Source organism: Nicotiana sylvestris, chromosome 6 (genome assembly GCF_000393655.2).
Source record: "Nicotiana sylvestris chromosome 6, ASM39365v2, whole genome shotgun sequence".
NCBI lineage: Eukaryota > Viridiplantae > Streptophyta > Magnoliopsida > Solanales > Solanaceae > Nicotiana > Nicotiana sylvestris.
In genome coordinates, this window is record NC_091062.1 from 168,487,592 (window position 1) to 168,507,075 (window position 19,484).

The 19,484-nt window shown below is 36.4% G+C and overlaps 1 protein-coding gene across 1 annotated transcript; it reads right to left on the reverse strand.

Moving 5' to 3' along the window:
- Window positions 1–5,804: 5,804 nt before the first annotated feature.
- On the reverse strand, window positions 5,805–9,925 carry LOC138871647 (uncharacterized). Its single transcript, XM_070149540.1, has 7 exons — window positions 9,782–9,925; window positions 9,413–9,571; window positions 8,780–9,320; window positions 8,407–8,437; window positions 7,988–8,329; window positions 7,055–7,391; window positions 5,805–6,911 (listed from the first exon to the last, which is right to left on the reverse strand). Exons 1-7 carry the CDS (start codon window positions 9,923–9,925, stop codon window positions 5,805–5,807), a joined length of 2,661 nt encoding a protein of 886 aa, XP_070005641.1.
- Window positions 9,926–19,484: the final 9,559 nt, after the last annotated feature.

Sequence of the window (19,484 nt, forward strand, 5' to 3'; positions counted from 1 at the left end):
TACAGTCCCCAAACTGCAGGTGCGAAAACACCAGAAGCAACAAAACTACAGCAGTTGCAAAACATCACAACCTCTCCGACAACCACCCGAAATCATCCCGAGGCCCCCGGGACCTCGACCAAAAGCACCAACATGACCCAATACCTTATTCAAACTTGTTCCAATCACCAAAACACCTCAAACAACATAAAATCTACCAAATCACATCGGATTCAAGCCTAAGTTTCAAAAATCTTCCGAAATACGCTTTTGATCAACGAAGCTAAAATTTTACACACATATCCCCAATGACACAACGAAGCTACTGCAACTCTCGGAATTTCATTCCAACCCCTATATCAAAATCTCGCATATAAACCGGAAATTGCCAAAATATCAACTTCGCCAATTCAAGCCTAATTCTACTCTGGACCTCCAAAACTCGTTCCGATTACACTCGTAAGTCATAAATCACCTAACAGAGCTAACCAAATCATAAAAATTCCAATCCGAGATCATATACAAACAAGTCAAATATTGGTCAAACCTTTCAAATTTCAAGCTTCAAACTGGGAACTGCTCTTCCAAGTTTATTCTGATTATCCTGCAAACCAAAACCAACGATTTACATAAGTCATAATATATCACACGGGGCGAGTCATGCCCGAAAATTGGCGATCAAAGTGAAAAGCTCAAAACAACCGGTCGGGTCGTTACAACCATGAAGCATCAAAGTTCGTGACTGAGGAGTCAACAATGATTGGGGTAGACTATTCTGTAAATGGTTGTAACGATCATTATTTGAAATAAGGCATTGAAGAGAATATTCCATTGAATATTCTCTTCACTTGTACTATTAGGATTAATTTGTTAGGGATATATCTTGTATAAATAGAAAAAGAGATAAGAGGATAAGGCATGTAATATTCACTTGATAAGAACACTTTTCGGAGGAAGATTCTCTCTCTCTAGCAAAGATACAAACTTTACCTTTTCTCCAACATCCATATTCACATTATTCCATACTTTTCCATCATATCCGAAAATAGTTCAAACATTCTAGGATTTGTCTGTTAAGCTTCATATCTAGAGATATTATCCTTAACTAAGTTTAATCGCTCATTACACAAAATTTAATAGATTAACCGAAAATTTATACTTTTTGATCAAACAAATACATCAAAGGAAAATACATTCAGAATATTCAGATAATAGTAGCTTCTTCTTTCTACTATGTATCTTTTCGTTTGAAAATACAAAAACATAAATTATGCAATATATATATAGTTAGATGAAAATTTGACGTCAATCAGTAAAATTGTTGATAGTGGAAAGATGCTTAAAGATATTATTAGGGAAATATTAGGACCTAAATTAATCAGATAAAACAGCATCTGTAAAATTCTATGAAATTATTTAGTTCTCTTCTGGCTAGTGATGGCCAAGTAAGAATACACAATACCAATGACTCAGTTTGAAGTGGGCGATAGATGTGGATCACACCTCCCTATCTTCTACTTGGATATAGTATTGTTGTGTTTGAATATCATATTTAATTTGTATGATGCAATGCCCATGCCTTCATTGGTCCAAAACATAAAAATTTACATTCTCAATATCCTATTCATTGGTGATGATATCAATATGTATTCTAGTCATTCCAATGTCTTTAGATTGGCAATCTTCAAATTTGCCCCATTATTTTTAAAGAAATATATCGTAGAAAGTTAAGTTAAGTTGCATAAGCCGTGATGTCACTTGAGTTTACCACTCTTTTAATTTAATATGATCCGAAATAAAATAAAGTAGAGGAAAAAGCCACTTTCATTATAGTCATTGCAATTTGCCCACAACGTTGCTGATGTTTTTGCGTCACCATCTATTCTCTTCGGCCTTTTATGAATGGCATTTGTTACGGATGATGTATTAATCTTTTGTCAGTTGACCTGCATACCTGCTTTAGCAATATTGTAGGCCAAATCGACTCACATTCTTTTTATGAGAAAAGAAGAAGTTCCTTTATATGGAATGACATGTGAATAGTTGAATTTAAGAAAATAAAAATGTAAAGGATTTTTTTTGTGAAATTTAACCGTGTAATCGAGTATATAAGTGATGTAGGGAAAATTTGTAGTCTCTTAGAAACTCTATTCTTTCAACTCGAGAAATCATGATAGTATTGTTGGTTGACTATCCAAACTTTCACCTTGTTGGAGGAAATTGATCCAATTTGTAATTCCTTCCCTCATTCCCCCCCCCCCTCCTATAGGTATAATATTCTTTTTTCTAAAAACAAAAGAAATCTCTCAACTCACATGAGAAAATCGATTTGCTCAATTGAGATAGGTCTAATATCATTAGTTTTTGGAGTCATAATGATGAAGCATACTGGTCTGATAGTGGTATGTCGTTCGAGTACAACTTCACGTTTTCATGCAATTGAAAGGCTGCAATAGTTACCAAAAGGGATTGGAAATTGGTTTAATTTCCAGAATAAACAATCATATGTTCTATGGTCTATAAAGGGTGTACATCATGGGACGAAATTAGTCCAAACCTTATACATTAAGGACCATTTTGATCAATTTTCTCTCCAAAATGGCTTAGGAGTTAGATTTATTGGCAGAAAATCTGGATTCCTTTTTGTATTTTCATATCAATCAATAACAAACATTATCTGGCCAAAACCCAGAAAAGGGGTGACACTTCACTAGCGAATTATCTTCATTTCAATGAAACAACAAAAGTCAACATCTCCTGTTTTCCCTTCTTTGTTTACCTTTCTTTCACTCAAAAGAAATGAGACATTAAGAGTGTGATTTCAGTGGTTCAATAGAACCCTAACACGGCTACATGGACGGATGTAGCATTACATGAATGAGTTCAATTGAACTAATAATTTTCGACGCATGACATAAATTTATGTGTAAAATTTAATAAATTGCAACAAATAAGAGATATAAACCTGTAACTTTTAAATAACACGTTCAATATTAAGAACCTTAAAGGTTGAACTCATAGAATTTAATCCTGAATCTGCCTCTGCTCGGTTACTCTTGGCATAATGAACTTGAATTGCATCACTTCATGTAAATAACCAAACATTGCACTTGACATGCACCTACTATAGAAAACCAAATAACCTACCAAAGTAAAATTAATGTTGCATGCGATGTCGGTTCAAAGTCTCTAGTTCTAGTTCTAGCAAGTAGAAAACCTTATCACATCCCTTTTTCTCTCAAATATGACGGAACACTAAATTGTAGACCACTTGCCTATGGGGTGTTATTTTCCATGCTCTAAGCTATCCTCATATGGGGAGGTTTTAGCTAGTATTTTGATAGCCTATAGCTTTGTAGTATGCTATATTTCTCAAGTTGAAACAAAAAAGTGGTTGGCTGGTTTCATAATAAATACCTAAAGATACTCGCTTAGAGGCCCATTTAATTGGGCTAAGCCCAAGAAAGATGAAACCTTCAAATAGAAAAGTCTTTTGGGGATTTGCATTTATACCCGCTTTTTAGGTCACGTTTTAACTTATACTTGTTTTGCAAAAAAAATTGCAAGCGTACCCACTTTTCGCGTAAACTTTAGGCATATGGGCCTGAAGTAGCAAAGGCAATCACACAAACTTCAGCATTCTAGTAGACGGACTTGAAGTTCTTTGTAATTGCTAAACTTAAGCATTCTATTAGCTGAAGTTTTGTTCTCTATTTGCTGAACTTCAGCATATTTTAGCTAAGTTTTTGCTTGAAGTAGCAAAGGCAATCACGCAAACTTCAGCATTTTAGTAGACGAGCCTGAGGTAGCAAAAACTGCTGAACCAAGTGTTGGCTGAAGTTTTTGTTTGTAATTGCTGAACTTAAGTATTCTACTAGCTGAAGTTTTGTTCTCTATTTGCTGAACTTCAACATGTTTTAGCTGAAGCTTTGTTATGTTTGTGATGAACTTCAGGGCTGAGATTGTTTTGTATTGAAGATTGAATTTCTCATCTTTCTACTAATACAGTTCATAAAAATCCTTTTGATCTTTGTGGTTGGGTACAAAGCATGTTATCTGAGCTCAACAACACTTCAGTTCCCTCTAATTTCGACATGATTGGCAGTATTGGAGAACAAGATTCATGTGTATCCCTAGGTGGAGGTGCTTCTTCTAGTAGTATTACTATCAATGAGCAAAACAAAATTATTTCCGATGACGATTTGAGATGCAACAGCAAGGCCAGTTGTACTCGTAGCTTCACAAGAAACTGGTGTTCGCCTTGTGCACACATTAATGGCGTGTACTGAAGCAATAAATCTTCAATCAATAATACTTGCACAAAGTCTCATGTGTTTGAGAGAGAAAAGAAGAAGAAAAGGAGGAAGAAAGGAGCGCACAGGTAGCAGGAAGAAGAAAGCGCCTGAAGTTGTAAAAATTAGGGTATAGATTAAATAATTTTAAAAATATAGATATTAGTTAAATGAGGGTAACTAAATAAGGCGCATCATGCCATTTTTACAAATCTTTGAGAGTGGGGTCCATGATTGGAGATAAGCCCAAGAATTCGGATAAGACTTGGAATTCATATCATAGAATATAGGCAAAGCAATAGACGACAAGTCAATTGTTTGGAAAATGCCAAGCCATTAAGCAGTGTTTCCATCTAATCAACTCTCACGTCAGGGTGGGATCACTTTGCTTTCAAGGAGAAGCTAGCAATTCAGTAGAAAGCTATTTTGTCTGGACATTTAACGAAATTCTAGCATACTCCAAAATCATTTTACTCTTCCGTTAGCTTTAATAAGAACAATGAATCTAAGCAATGAAAAATATCAACACTAAAGAACAGGCATATGCCAATCTTATCATAAAGACTACAAGAAACACTACATCACAAAATTGAATTGAATTTAACTTATATACTGACAGTTTTAACTACTATAGTTACGCTTCAGTCCGAAACATGTGGAGATTAACCATATGAATCATTAATAATCATATCATTTTTATTTAAATTCATCTCAAGCCAACATATGCAAAATATTAAAAGATTTCACAAGATCAGTGTACTTTTACTGACGTTACAAGTCACTATCTTTTACAGCTTGAGACAGCATATTAACAAGTGCGGCTTGTCTAATTCTATCGCAGTACATATTTGTTGATAATTTGTGTATTCAAAACCAGAAATCAGAGAAGCAAAGAAACGTTAGTTCAATAAACAAGTCGTAAAATAATTTCTTGTTAGGATTGAGAAATCTAGGTATGCAGGAAGAAATTGAAAAACAAAACCCTAGAATTTAGGAGAGAAGAATCGGACCCTTTTCTTATTCTCAGAACATTTCAATGTACATAAGTGTCAATATGTCTATTCTAGAGAGTTCCTCTCATTTATATACAAAGCAACTAATCAAGTAATACATGGGTTAAAGTGTAAAGTAATAAAACTTTGTGTTGGGTCATGAAGTGGGCTGCCCGGTTGGGCCTGGACTGTCTTGTGGAATTGGGCATCGGTTAACACCCCCCTCCCAAGCTGGAGGATGCAAATACTCCAAGCTTGCCCAAAATTGTGTGATGAAGAGGACCATATAAGGCCTTGGTCATGATATCTGCCAATTGATTCGAGTTGCGTACAAACTGGAGGGACACCAGCCCAGATGATAAGCAGTCGCGAACATAGTGACAATCCACCTCTATATGCTTTGTGCACTCATGAAAAATCGGGTTCTTGGCAATGTGTAAAATAGCTTGGCTATCACAAAATACTGGGACATGTGTTGTAATGGAAAGACCAACGTCATTGAGGAGTCGAACGAGCCAAGATATCTCAGCAACCACCTTCCTCAAGGCCCTATACTCAGCCTTTGCAGATGAGAGAGAGAGATAGTGGGTTGCTTCTTGCTTTTCAATATTGGACAACCACCAAGAGTAATAAAGAAAACTGTAACCGACCTCCGAGAAAAAGCACATGTAGCCCAGTCAGAGTCACAGAAAGCAATGAGAGACAAATCAGGTGAATTAGTCAACAAAATTCCTTGAGTAGGGGCAAACATTAAGTATCTCAAAACATGTAAACCAACCATCGTATGAGGGACCCTAGGAGACTGTAAAAACTGGCTTAAATGATAAACAGAATAGGCAATGTCGGACCTGGTGTGTTGCAGAAAATTTAATTTGCCAACTAGTCTTCTATAAATGCTGGGATCTGGGAGGAGATCACCCTGATCAACAAACAATTTGATTGAGGGATCTAGAGGGGTGACAACAGAAGAAAAATGAGAACATTTCAATTCATCCAATAAGTTTGAAGTATACTTGTTTTGATGCATAACATAACCATTAGGATGAGAAGATACCTTAAGGCCCAGAAAGTAGTGGACCAGACCCAAGTATTTGATCTTGAATTGGTCATCCAAAAATTGTTTCAAGGCTGTCATTTCAGCAATATCAGCACCTGCTAAGAGAATATTATCAACATAGACCACCAAAATAATCAAAGAATCACCAGAAGACTTAGTAAATAAGGAGTAGTCATTTTTTCTAGCAATGTGACCTTTGGAGAGCAAGGCATCAGACAGTTTAGAAAACCACTGCCTGGAAGCTTGCTTAAGGCCATACAAAGACTTTCTGAGTCTACAAACCAGAAGAGAGGCAGAAGAAGAAGAAGAAATCTGAAGACCAGGGGGTATCCTCATATACACTTCCTCATGTAAATCACCATGAAGGAAGGCACTATTGACATCAAGTTGAAATACAGTCCAATGCCTCTTGACAACAAGAGAAAAGAGACATTTGACAGTAGCAAGTTTGACAACAGGAGAGAAGGTCTCAGTATAATCAATGCCTTCCCTTTGAGTGTCACTCCTAATAACAAGTCTCGCCTTATACCTCTCAATAGAGCTATCAAATTTCTGCTTGATCTTGTATACCCACTTGCAGGGGATAGCTTTCTTATAAAGGGGCAAGGGGACAATATCCCAAGTATGGTTAGCCTCAAGTTCCTCAAATTACTTTAGCATGACCTCTTGCCAAGAAGGATGAAAAGCAGCCTGCTGGTAAAAGGCTCAAGCATGTACAATTCAGAAGTAGAAACCTTGGGATTCATAGAAACAGATGAAAAAGGAAGACCATAAGAGCAAACACAATTATTTAAGTAGATTGGAGGGTTGACATTCCTTCCACATCTCCTCAAAATAGGAGGAGGAGGAGGAGGAGGAGGAACATGAATGGAAGAAGAAGGAGAAGAAGAAAGAGGGGAAGATGAGACATCAAGAGGTAAGGAAACAGGTGCATGGGAAATAGAAACAGGTGCAGGAGAAGAAATAGATGAAGTAGGAGTAAGAGCATAAGTGAAATCAAATATAGGGCAAGGAAAAGTGGATGAAGACAAGAGATGATAAGGAAATATGTGTTCATGGAAGAACATATCTCTAGAAAAAATAATAAAATGAGAAGAAAGATTGAGGAGCTTGTAACCCTTCTTGCCACAGGGGTACCCCAGAAAAATACAAGGAATGGCTCTAGGTTGAAGTTTATCTCTACCTTGCTTAGGAGTACTAGCATAGCTTAGGCAACCAAAAGACTTTAAGTGATCATAGGAAGGTGGATAGCCATGCAATTTTTCAAAGGGGGAAATATTTTGAAGCATAGTAGAGGGTAGCCTATTAATCAGATAAGTGGCTGTGAGGACACAGTCCCCCCAATACTTTTGGGGAAGTTTAGAATGATATAAGAGGGCCTTAAAAACTTTTAAAAAGTGTTTGTATTTTCTTTCAACACATTTTGTTGAGGAGTATGAGGAATGATGATTTGGTAGAAAATACCATTTTCAAAAAAGAACAATTGTGCTTCAGCACTGCTGCCTAGTTCATAGGCATTATCAGACCTAAGACTTTGCACATTAGAGTTGAAATGAGCCTTAATCATTGTAATAAAAGCCTTGAGTACAGAAAATGCATTGATTTTTCATGATAAAAGATGAGTCCAAGTGAGTCTGGTGAAGTCATCAACTAAGGTCAAAAAATACCTGAACTCATTATAAGTCTGGGTATTATAAGGACCCCATATGTTAATATAAACAAGTTGAAAAAGAGTAGATGAATGAATAGAACTGTCAGGAAAATGTAATCTTTGCTGTCTTGCCGTTGGACAGACTTCACAAAAGAAATTTTGTTTGGATGATATCTTGCCAGATAAGAAAGGAATTGATTTCATTCTAATAAATGGTATATGACCCAATCTTTGATGCCAAAATAAATCAGTTTTATTTATAGCAGGGGAATTACAAGTGGTACAATGAGTAGTAGAATCAGGTAGAACACTAAAATATGAACTAGAATCATTACATCGAACAGAACTAGAAATAGAACTAGGAATTGAAACAACAGACAAAGTAGAAGAAATCATAGCTGGATTTCAAGAAATATAATCCATTTGCAGCTTTACCAATTTTCAGTGGTCTCCTCAGAGAAGGGCCCTGTAAAATGCAAGCAGAAATGGTAAGAGTTGCAATGCATCTGAATTGAACAAGAAGTTTATGAATAGATATTAGATTGAAATGAAATGAAGGAACTAACAGAACATTATGTAAAATCATATCTAGCCTGAGTTGTAGAGAACCAGTAGATATGACTTTTACTTTGTACCCATTACGTATAGTTATTATAAAAGGTGTGGTGAGTGGTGTTAAGTTGTTGTTGTTTGTAAGGTGTCATGTGGCTGGTTGCACCTGAATCTAGAATCCAAGGGTTTGAACCTAGATGTGACACTACACATGCATGAAATGTAGCAGAATGGACTTAAGGGTGGTTAAACACACCTGCAAAATGAGCAAACCCAATGTTCTCTGGATTTGTTGATTCAGGGTGCATAACAAGAGGATGCAGCTGTTGGAAAAGAGTCATGACATGCTCATATTGTTCTTTGTTGAACCCATGACCATTGTTCTCAGAAGACTGCCCATTGCTATGACCATTGGTATAAGATGTATGTTGGATGGGACCTTCAGACTGAACACAAGCAGCAGACCCTTTGGATTTTGTGAACTTGAAATCAAGAGGAAACCCATGGAGCTTATAACATTTCTCAATTGTGTGGCTAGTCTTTTTGCAATATTTGCAGGACAATTGAGAGGAGGAACCAGATCCTCTCTTTTGTTCAAACTGAAATCTTTGCGTAAAGTTCCCAGCATGGGGTGGCACAGGATTGTTTTGAACAACATTGCCATAAGCATTAAAAGAGGCAGCCTCATTTGAAAAACTGGGAATAGGAACTGAAGATTCCTTCTGCTTTTCATCATGTTGGAGCACAGAATAGGCTTTGCTCAATGATGGAAGTGTTGGCATCATGAGAATATTACTCTTACAGTAGAATATGACTCATTTAAGCCACTACGGAATTGGTATATTTTCTGTTGTTCTATAAATTTTGGTAAAGCCCAACATGTACACACTGGTCCTACATAAGCAATGTTAAGTTCATCCCAGAGTCCCCTAAGTTTTGTAAAATAGGTGGCAATGTCTAAAGACCCTTGGGAAGCATCACTGATTTCCCTTTGTAACTGAATATACTTTGAACCATTTGATGTACCAAACCTTTCATTTATATCAGCCTAAATATCCTTGGCAGTGTCAAAATGCATTACACTATTTGCTATGTCTTTGGATAGGGAATTTGTTATCCATGCAATAACCATGTCATTACATCTTTCCCAGAATGAATAATAGGGTGAATTAAACTCAAGTTTAGGAACTCTACCAGTTATAAGCCCTAATTTATTCTTAGCAGAAAGGGTAGTGAGCATATTTTTATGCTAATTGACAAAACCACTCCCATCGAAAGGGGGAGAAACCAAATGAGTACCAGGATTGTGAGATGGATGAACATAGAATGGGTGAGATGGAGGAATAGTGAAATCATCAAAACCACTTATCACAGGAAGAGAACTAGATTCTGGACCACCCATGAGTAACCATTGGTATGCAAAATTCCAAAATACAAATACTGATATAATCAAACAACACTAATAACTCGGAGAAGTGGTGAAAAGAAGATTACCGTCCCTCTTTGCAACCTAAAGAAGGTAAGGCCTTGGAAACAAAAGTAGTGACCAAAAGCAGCAGGTTTGAGTAATCATTGTCAATAACAATATAAATACCAGGAGAAACACCGTACAGCTCTCAATGGAAGATAAATACCATAGAAGAATCTCCACAATCCCAAAACTCGACGGTTTATGCGCGGAAACAGACGAAGATCGACGATGTGAAATTCTCCATGAAACTCGATGAGGGTACCATCGATCGAAAGAACAGATCGAGATTCATCGATTCCATAGCTATGATACCATGTTAGGATTGAGAAATCTAGGTATGCAAGAAGAAATTGAAAAACAAAATCCTAGAATTTAGGAGAGAAGAATCAGACCCTTTTTTTTATTCTCAGAATATTTCAATGTACATAAGTGTCAATCTATCTATTTTAGAGAGTTCCTCTCATTTATATACAAAACAACTAGTCAAGAAATACATGGGTTAAAGTGTAAAGTAATAAAACTTTGTGTTGGGTTATGAAGTGGGTTGCCCGGTTGGGCCTGGACTGTCTTGTGGAATTGGGAATCGGTTAACATTCCTAGCCCACAAGTTGCTTGTGTGTGCTTAAGAAATTTAATCCCCTAACTGTTGCTCAAGGTTATGGATTACTTCCTCCCAGGATAGAACAGAAAAACTATTCTATAATATTAGCAATCGAAATTACGGAACTTCAGTGAACTCAACAAATGGAGCAAATCACACATGGCACTTTATTTATTTGAAATAAAAATGTAACAATGTAGAAAAGAAGGGAGAAATTTTCAGATTTTTCATGTATGAAAAATGAGGCTAAACCTCTAAATTTATAGATAATGAAAGAGTGAGATGAAAAGGTGCAACTCAAAAGGTGCCTCTTCCATTTCCCATTCAGACCCATTCACGAACCTAACAATATTCTCACGAGGACAAATTCTATCCAATGGTCTTTTGTCTTTCTTTCTCAATGAAGACATTAAAGCAGCATGAAGTATACGAAGTAGGGGCGGATTTAGGGGGGTGGAAGGGGTTCACCCGAACCCCTTTAACCGAAACACTACATTGTATATATATGGTAAAAATCTATTTTTTTACTTTTATATATTAAGTTTTGAATCCCCTTGACACAACCCAAAAGTGTAGCTTTGTGGTCAAGAAGATTCAAAATCTTTATAAAGCCATAGGTTCAATTCCTACTAGCTACAATCCTTTTTAACTTTTTTCTTTTTGAACCCCTTAAGGGAGATCCTGCCTACGCCGATGAAGTCAACTTGAGTAGAGGTTTCTACAATAATGTCTCACTGATTTCATCAATATCTCAACTCCCAACTAGCTAGACTCTTATGTTGGATTTGTATACCTCTTAAAAGAATAATGAAATTGACATGCTACCTTACGTATGTTTATTTATATTTTATTAAACTTCCTGGTTCTATACAATATCAGCATGCTAACATGTAAAATTTTCAAATGAATAGGAGGAAAACGTAATATGAAATGTGAACAACATGTGGTAAGCTGATGCAAAGTTGTAGATCTTCAAATTAATTTATGCCTCAGTTAGCCTTGATCAAAAATGGTGTTGCTGCTTTTTTTGTTCCTTTTCTTTTAATTAACTTTTGAGGAGGAGAGTAAACTAAATTAACAGAATGCCTATGTTTATCTCTCTGTTTCTTTTCTTCTTTTGAAATGTAAAAGACAAACACTACTAGAAATCTAAGAATTACCGATCAAAAATTTGCGGCCAAAATTAGTTGGTCTAAAAAAGCGACCAACGTTGGTCGCTAATGTGGAGAAAATTATTAAATAATTATTTTAAATAATTTACTGACCAAAGTTGATCGCTTGGGCTGGTCAGACTTGTTTGGTCAAAGAAATATTAAAATTAACGACCAACTTTGGTCGCTAATGTGCGACCCAGTTATAACGTTTTAATAATTATATTATTATTTAAAATATATTATAAAATATAAATAACTATTATTTAAAATTGGCGACCAAAATTGGTCGGTTATGAAAGGGGAAGCAAGTAGCGACCAACTTTGGTCGCTAATTTGGGACCCAGTTATAACTTTTAATAATTATATTATTATTTAAAATATTTTATAAAATATAATAAATCTTATTTAAAATTAGCGACCAACGTTGGTCGCTAATTTTTAATTTTGGATAATTAACGACCAAAGTTGGTCTCTTTTCAGGTCAACATTGGCCAAAATTAAAAATCACTTTTGTATTTACTATCTAAATAATATAAATGTAACTCGTTAACACTTTTGTAATACAAGGGATGAATACACTAAAATATACTCTAACATGTTATATATGTAGTTAAAGTAGTACAATGAAGTGTGTTATATATATAGATATAGGTCGAGACGTTTTGTTTTTAATATTCAACGATGCATCTGAGTAGGTTATAAGTCGATGAATCAATTTACACACAGATATATTTGATGAAAATTATATACACTAATTAGAATCTTGACAAGTCTATCAATCCCTAAAAGAACCCGACATATATCAATTAATATGTTATAATTGATTTATCGACTTAAAACCTAGTGATGAATGAATGTAATTCATTAACTTTGTTATAATACAAATAATGAATATAGTATCATATACTATAACATGCTATATATGTAGTTAAAGTAGCACAAAGTGTGTGGGTTATATATATATATACACACACTAACATATACTATAACAAGTTATATATACGCTATAGTATTACAGTGAAGTGTCTGTGTGTGTGTGTATGTGTGTGTGTCTATATATATATATATATATATATATATATATATATATATATATATATATATATATAAAGATATAGGTCGAGACGTTTTGTTTTTAATATTCAACGATGCATCTGAGTAGGTTATAAGTCGATGAATCAATTTACACACAGATATATTTGATGAAAAATTATATATACTAATTAGAATCTTGACAAGTCTATCAATCCCTAAAAGGACCCGACATATATCAATTAATATGTTATAATTGATTCATCGACTTATAACCTACTGATGAATGAATGTAATTCATTAACTTTGTTATATTACAAATAATGAATATAGTATCATATACTATAACATGCTATATATGTAGTTAAAGTAACACGAAGTGTGTGCGTTATATATATACACACACTAACATATACTATAACAAGTTATATATACGTTATAGTATTACAGTGAAGTGTCTCTGTGTGTGTATGTATGTGTGTCTATATATATATATATATATATATATATATAGATATAGGTCGAGACGTTTTGTTTTTAATATTCAACGATGCATCTGAGTAGGTTATAAGTCGATGAATCAATTTACACATAGATATATTTGATGAAAAATTATATATACTAATTAGAATCTTGACAAGTCTATCAATCCCTAAAAGAACCCGACATATATCAATTAATATGTTATAATTGATTCATCGTCTTATAACCTAGTGATGAATGAATGTAATTCATTAACTTTGTTATAATACAAATAATGAATATAATATCATATACTATAACATGCTATATATGTAGTTAAAGTAGCACGAAGTGTGTGTGTTATATATATACACACACTAACATATACTATAACAAGTTATATATACGTTATAGTATTACAGTGAAGTGTATGTGTGTGTGTCTATATATATATATATATATATATATATAAGAACATGAAGCGCTAGGAACACGGGGTCGGGTTCTTTTAGGGATTGATACACTTGTAAATTGAATCATCGACTTATAACCTACTCAGATGCATCGTTGATTATTAAATCTCGACTTATATCAATTAATCTGTTATAATTGATTCATCGACTTATAACTTAATGATAATTAGCGACCAACTTTGGTCGCTAAGGTAAAGGGACCACCAATATAGCTACTAAGTCTGTTTGGACGCGTTTTGGTCGGTATATTGAGATAAGCGACCAACGTTGGTCGCTATATGTGGTCACTTTTCACCTAATTTCTAGTAGTGAAACTCAATTCTACTTCAATTTTTCCTTCTGTATTTTGATTGACTTTAGTTTTATATTGCCCTTCATAATATGAAATTACGTTGATGATTCAATTGGAGAAGTTGACTGCCATATATGGCGTGAGGGCTATTGCTGAAATCCACCATTGTTGAGTGAATATTGAGCTCAGCTGAGATATCGAAATGAGAACTCTAGAGAGAAAATTTTCTAGAATTGTATTGAACTGAAAATGTTGCGAGATTACAATGCCCTAGTCTACATCAATGTACACGTGTATATATCTATAACTAACATTAGCTGATTACCTACAACTAATAAATCCTAACTGCCTAACTAACTCTGGTAGGCTATACTAACAGACTGTCACCAAAATTACTGCCTACACAAATTTCTAGAATTGTGTGTGGATCACAATTCATAATGAGGTCATGTGGGAACCTTGGACAGTTGGAACTCGAATTTTGTTAACTTATGAATCTCCTTTTTCTTTTATTAGCCTTTGAACACGCCCATTTTATTCATATATTTGCTTATATAGATGTTGGTTATGCAAGCAGGGGCGGTTTTAGGGGTGGCAGAGGGTTTATCTTTGTCATTGTCAGAAAATTACATTATATATATAAGGTAAAATTTGATTTATACATTTATATTTTATATTTTAAATTTCTTTGACATTGTCCAAAATCATAGCTAAAGGATCAAGAGGTTCAAAACATTTGTAAGTTCGCTGGTTCAATTTTCACTGACCATAGTCACTTTTAGTGTTTTAACTTCTTCTCTTTTTGAAACCCTTTAGCGGAAGTCCTATCCCTGCCACTATCTGCAAGTATCCCTGCATTATACTATTTGTAAAACTACCATTCTAGTCAGGGGCGGATGCAACGTAGAGTTACCGAGTTCAACTGAACCCAGTACTTTGACGCGAAACATAAATTTATGTGTAAAAATTATTAAAATTATAATAAATAGTAAATATAAATCCATAACTTTAAAATATAATAATTTCAATGCTAAAAAACTTTAAATATTGAACCGTAAAATTAAAATTTTAGATCAGTTGAGTCTATGATTCTAGTATTAACGGCTTGGAAGGAAGTTACCTCGACTTTCTTTAGAAGTTCTAAACAATTTACTTATGAAAGGCTTCAATGACGAACTACTCTGCACTTAGCCACACCACACCACAATGACCTCGAAGTGATTTTTTTCTAGTTGAAAGACAAAATTGGACAACCAATAATTACTAGATTGAACAACAATCTCACCAATAAGTTCAGTTTTTCATAACATAAATGTAGGTCCACGTGAGTGCACAACAATCTCCATTTTGAATAATAGGTTAACTTCATGTTGGAAGTTATGTATTCCGTTAGTTTTAATTTGTTTGGACTTTTTTTGTAGTAAAAGGGTCAAATTGACTAATTCTCGGTGTGAATATAAATGTAAAATCTTTAAGTATTTTAAATAAAATTTACGTATTTAGAAATTACATAAAAAGTACTATAAGTTACTATAATTAACAATTCAAAATATTTTACTGAAAAGGACCTGATATATTCCTCTACTTTGCTTTATTGTTCAAGCGCCGTTATACTTTCTGTTCAGATTTATCCCTGCCATCCATTAAAGTTCTAAATTTGCCGCACATTCTAAAAGAATGAAGCCATCCAACTCAAAAAATAATCTAACCCGATCCATTACCCGACCCATTTACTTTCACTTCTCTCCAATTCGCTCTTACTTTACTCCTAATTCTTCGCATCAAGACCAAAATGTTACTAATTTCAGATCTCAAAATATCACTATTGAGCTCCTAGTTTGAAAAGAGAATTGAATATTGGTAAAAATGATGCTCTAAAGAATGAGCCACATGATAAAATAGAAATCTTGAAAAGTCCCTTAAAGCAGTCTGTGAATATGTTAGCAATAGCACCCATACCTTCTTTCGGATCGAATCAATAATTATCAACTGTAAAGAATCAGCCACAAAGAAAAGGTTTTGGTGATAAAGTTGGAGTCATGAAGGTAAAACAGAGCAAGAATTCAGCAGCAAAATCAGACGAAATTACTAAATGGGTGTGCTAGAATTAGCAAGTATAGGTGGTTGAGGTATTTTTTCGGTCAAGCGGTGGTGGCAGCTCCGCCGAAATTCCCACTGTTTGAGCACCACCTGACACCATATAAAGGGCATTTGGCACATAAAGTGTTGGAGAAATGAAATTTTTTTTGGGTCATTCCCTACTTCGTGCTTTCCCATTCGAAACCAAGAAATTGAAAACTGGGTGAATATTTTGTTTTTAATTCAACGTAAACTTTTTAGCTTTTACTGATAGAAGTTATATCTGGGTTTTGTTTATTATGTATAGATCTAGTCGATTTCAAATTTTTTTTGATTAGCTCTGGTGTTTAATTTTTGGTTTAATGTGTTACTGCTACCGATGCATTAATCTTTTTGTTTCAACTTGCTTTATTGGCTTTTAAGATCCCACCGTTTCCTTCTTCTTCTTCTTCAAAGAAACACACACGGTAGAAATCAAAAATTCAAAACTCTTCAGAAATTGGGAGCTTGTTTCTGGTTTTCAAGTGTTTCCTGGGAGCTAGAAATCGGAATAGATTTTTGGGGCTTGTGATTGTTGGTTTGCCTCTGAGTTTTCACCTTCTGATTTCAGATTTTACTTTGATTTATCTAGCTGATTTTTCCTCCCATTTAGTGGTGCATCTGTTTCAATTGAAAAGAGCAATCGCTTTGCTCTGCTTCTTTGCTTACCAGTGGTAGCGGCGATAGCTCCTTCTGGTTTTTGGGTCGTGGTATTTTCTGTGTTTTCAGGAATTCTCGGAGTATTGGAGACAAGTTGGGCGCACGAGCACTGGCAAAGGAGAGCAACTTGGGCGAGTGTCAGCAAGGGTGGCAGGAAGTGGGCGGGAGCATACAACTACATCGAGCACAGCAAATTAGCCACAAGTTTTGTTATCGGGAGTTGGTACCTCCTGTTTTACTGTTTCCCTTTTGGTGTTAGCTAAATTACTGTTACTTTACTTCGCAATAGTTAAACCTTTAAACTAGGATACTAGTTACCACGTGTTTCCTTCTAGTTTGATTTGTGTACGTTGTGCACTAGCGAGTCTTCTCTAGATTGTTGTAGGTGTAGTGGCTGCAGTCTGGGATGATAGAATAAGGGCATGTCCTCGGGTAGGGCAGAGTGTGGGGTGGGGTTCAGGGGGTGGGTCGGGTAGCAGGGGAGGTAGAGGGGGCAAGGGAGCCTATAGGTTGAGAATCGGGTCATGGAACATAGGTTCACTAACGAGTAAATCCATAGAGTTGGCGAAAATCCTGCAGAAGAGGAAGATTAATATAGCGTGTGTCCAGGAGACTAGGTGGGTCGGATCGAGGGCGAAAAACGTGGATGGGTATAAGTTGTGGTACTCTGGTGTCCTGAGGGGTAAGAATGGAGTGAGTATCCTGGTAGATAGCCATCTTAGGGAGTCCGTGGTAGAGGTCAGGCGGGTGAATGATAGGCTAATGACTATAAAGTTGGTGGTGGGTGAGGGTACTTTAAATGTCGTTAGCGCGTACGCACCACAAGCAGGCTTGGATGAGGATATTAAAAGGCAATTTTGGGAGGGGTTGGATGAGATTGTTCGTAGTATACCGCCTTCTGAGAGGTTATTCATAGGAGGAGATTTCAATGGTCATATTGGGTTATCTGCAGGTGGGTACACTGAGGTGCATGGCGGATTTGGTTTCGGAGAGCGGAACGGAGGGGGCATTGCGCTGTTGGACTTTGCCAAGGCTTTCGATCTAGTCATTGCAAACTCGAGTTTTACGAAGCGGGATGAACATTTGGTTACTTACCAAAGTTCGGTGGCGAAGACTCAGATTGACTATCTCCTCCTCAGGAGATGCGACAGAAGGTTGTGCGAGGACTGCAAGGTTATCCCAGGTGAGACCCTCTCAACGCAGCATAGGCTTTTGGTGATGGACATTTGTATTAGGATAAGGAGGAAGAAGAGGTCAGTACAAGGACGCCCCAGGATTAGGTGGGGCGCCTTAACTAAGGATAAAGCTAAAGAGTTGGAAGGAAGGTTATCGACAATGGGAGCTTGGAGAAGTAGTGGGGACGCAATCACAATGTGGTTGACGACGGCGGATTGTATAAGAAAGGCGGCGAGAGAGGTGTTAGGGATATCTACGGGCCACTATGGTGGACACAAAGGAGATTGGTGGTGGAATGCAGTTGTCCAAGTTAAGGTGGAAGCAAAGTGGTGGCTTACCTAAGGTTAGTAGGGAGCACTGACGAGGAGGAGAAGAGAGAGAACAGTCAAAGGTATAAGGTAGCTAGGAAGGAGGCGAAGATGGCAGTGACGGAGGCTAAGACGACAGCTTTTGCTCGTCTGTATGAGGAACTAAGGAACAAAGGTGGGGAGAAGAAGTTATTCCGACTCGCTAAGGCGAGAGAGAGGACAACTCGGGATCTGGACCAAGTGAGGTGCATAAAAGATGATGACGACAAAGTTTTGATGGGAGATGACCAGATTAAGAGGAGGTGGCAGACCTACTTTCATAAACTTCTAAGTGAAGAAGGGGATCAGGATACTATACTTGGGGAATCGAGGAATGCCGACAGTCACCATGAAGTAAGTAATTGTAGGGACATTGAGATCGATGAAGTCTTGGAGGCAATGCGTAAGATGAGAAGGGGCAGAGCTACCGGGCCAGACGAAATTCCGGTTGAACTGTGGAGGTGTGTGGGTAGAGCAGGCTTGGAATAGCTTACTGCATTGTTTAGTGTTATATTCAAGACTAAGAGAATGCCTGAAGAGTGGAGGTGGAGTACAATGGTCCCGCTGTATAAGAACAAAGGTGATGTCCAGAGCTGTAACAACTATAGGGGCATCAAATTATTAAGTCATACCATGAAAGTTTGGGAGAGAGTGGTAGAAATGAGAGTGCGAAGGACGGTGTCTATTTCAGACAACCAGTTCGGGTTCATGCCGGGACGATCTACCACAGAAGCTATCCACCTTATTAGGAGGATGGTGGAACAGTACAGAGATAAGAAGAAGGATCTCCACATGGTGTTTATTGATCTGGAGAAAGCGTACGATAAGGTTCCTAGGAAGGTCTTATGGAGCTGCTTAGAGGATAAAGGGGTCCCGAGTAACTATATTAGGGTGATTAAAGACATGTATGATGGAGCTAAGACTCGGGTTAGGACAGTAGGAGGCGACTCTGAACACTTTCCAGTTATTACGGGGTTGCACCAAGGGTCTGCGCTCAGCCCATTCCTATTTGCCCTGGTGATGGATGCACTGACTCATCATATTCAAGGGGAGGTTCCATGGTGCATGCTATTTGCTGATGACATTATTCTAATTGACGAGACAAGAGGCGGCGTCAACGAGAGGCTAGAGATTTGGAGACATGCTCTTGAGTCTAAAGGTTTCAAGTTGAGTAG

What these genes read in the sequence shown, in the direction of transcription:
- LOC138871647 (XM_070149540.1), bottom strand. Translation starts at nt 9,925, where the DNA reads ATGGGTGGTCCAGAATCTAGTTCTCTTCCTGTGATAAGTGGTTTTGAT. An exon ending in GAGGAGACCACTGAAAATTG is followed by an intron (nt 8,330 to 8,406) that starts GTAAAGCTGCAA and finishes TTCAATTCCTAG; the next exon opens with TTCTATTTCTAGTTCTGTTC. An exon ending in CTGTTTCTATGAATCCCAAG is followed by an intron (nt 6,912 to 7,054) that starts GTTTCTACTTCT and finishes CCCCTTTATAAG; the next exon opens with AAAGCTATCCCCTGCAAGTG.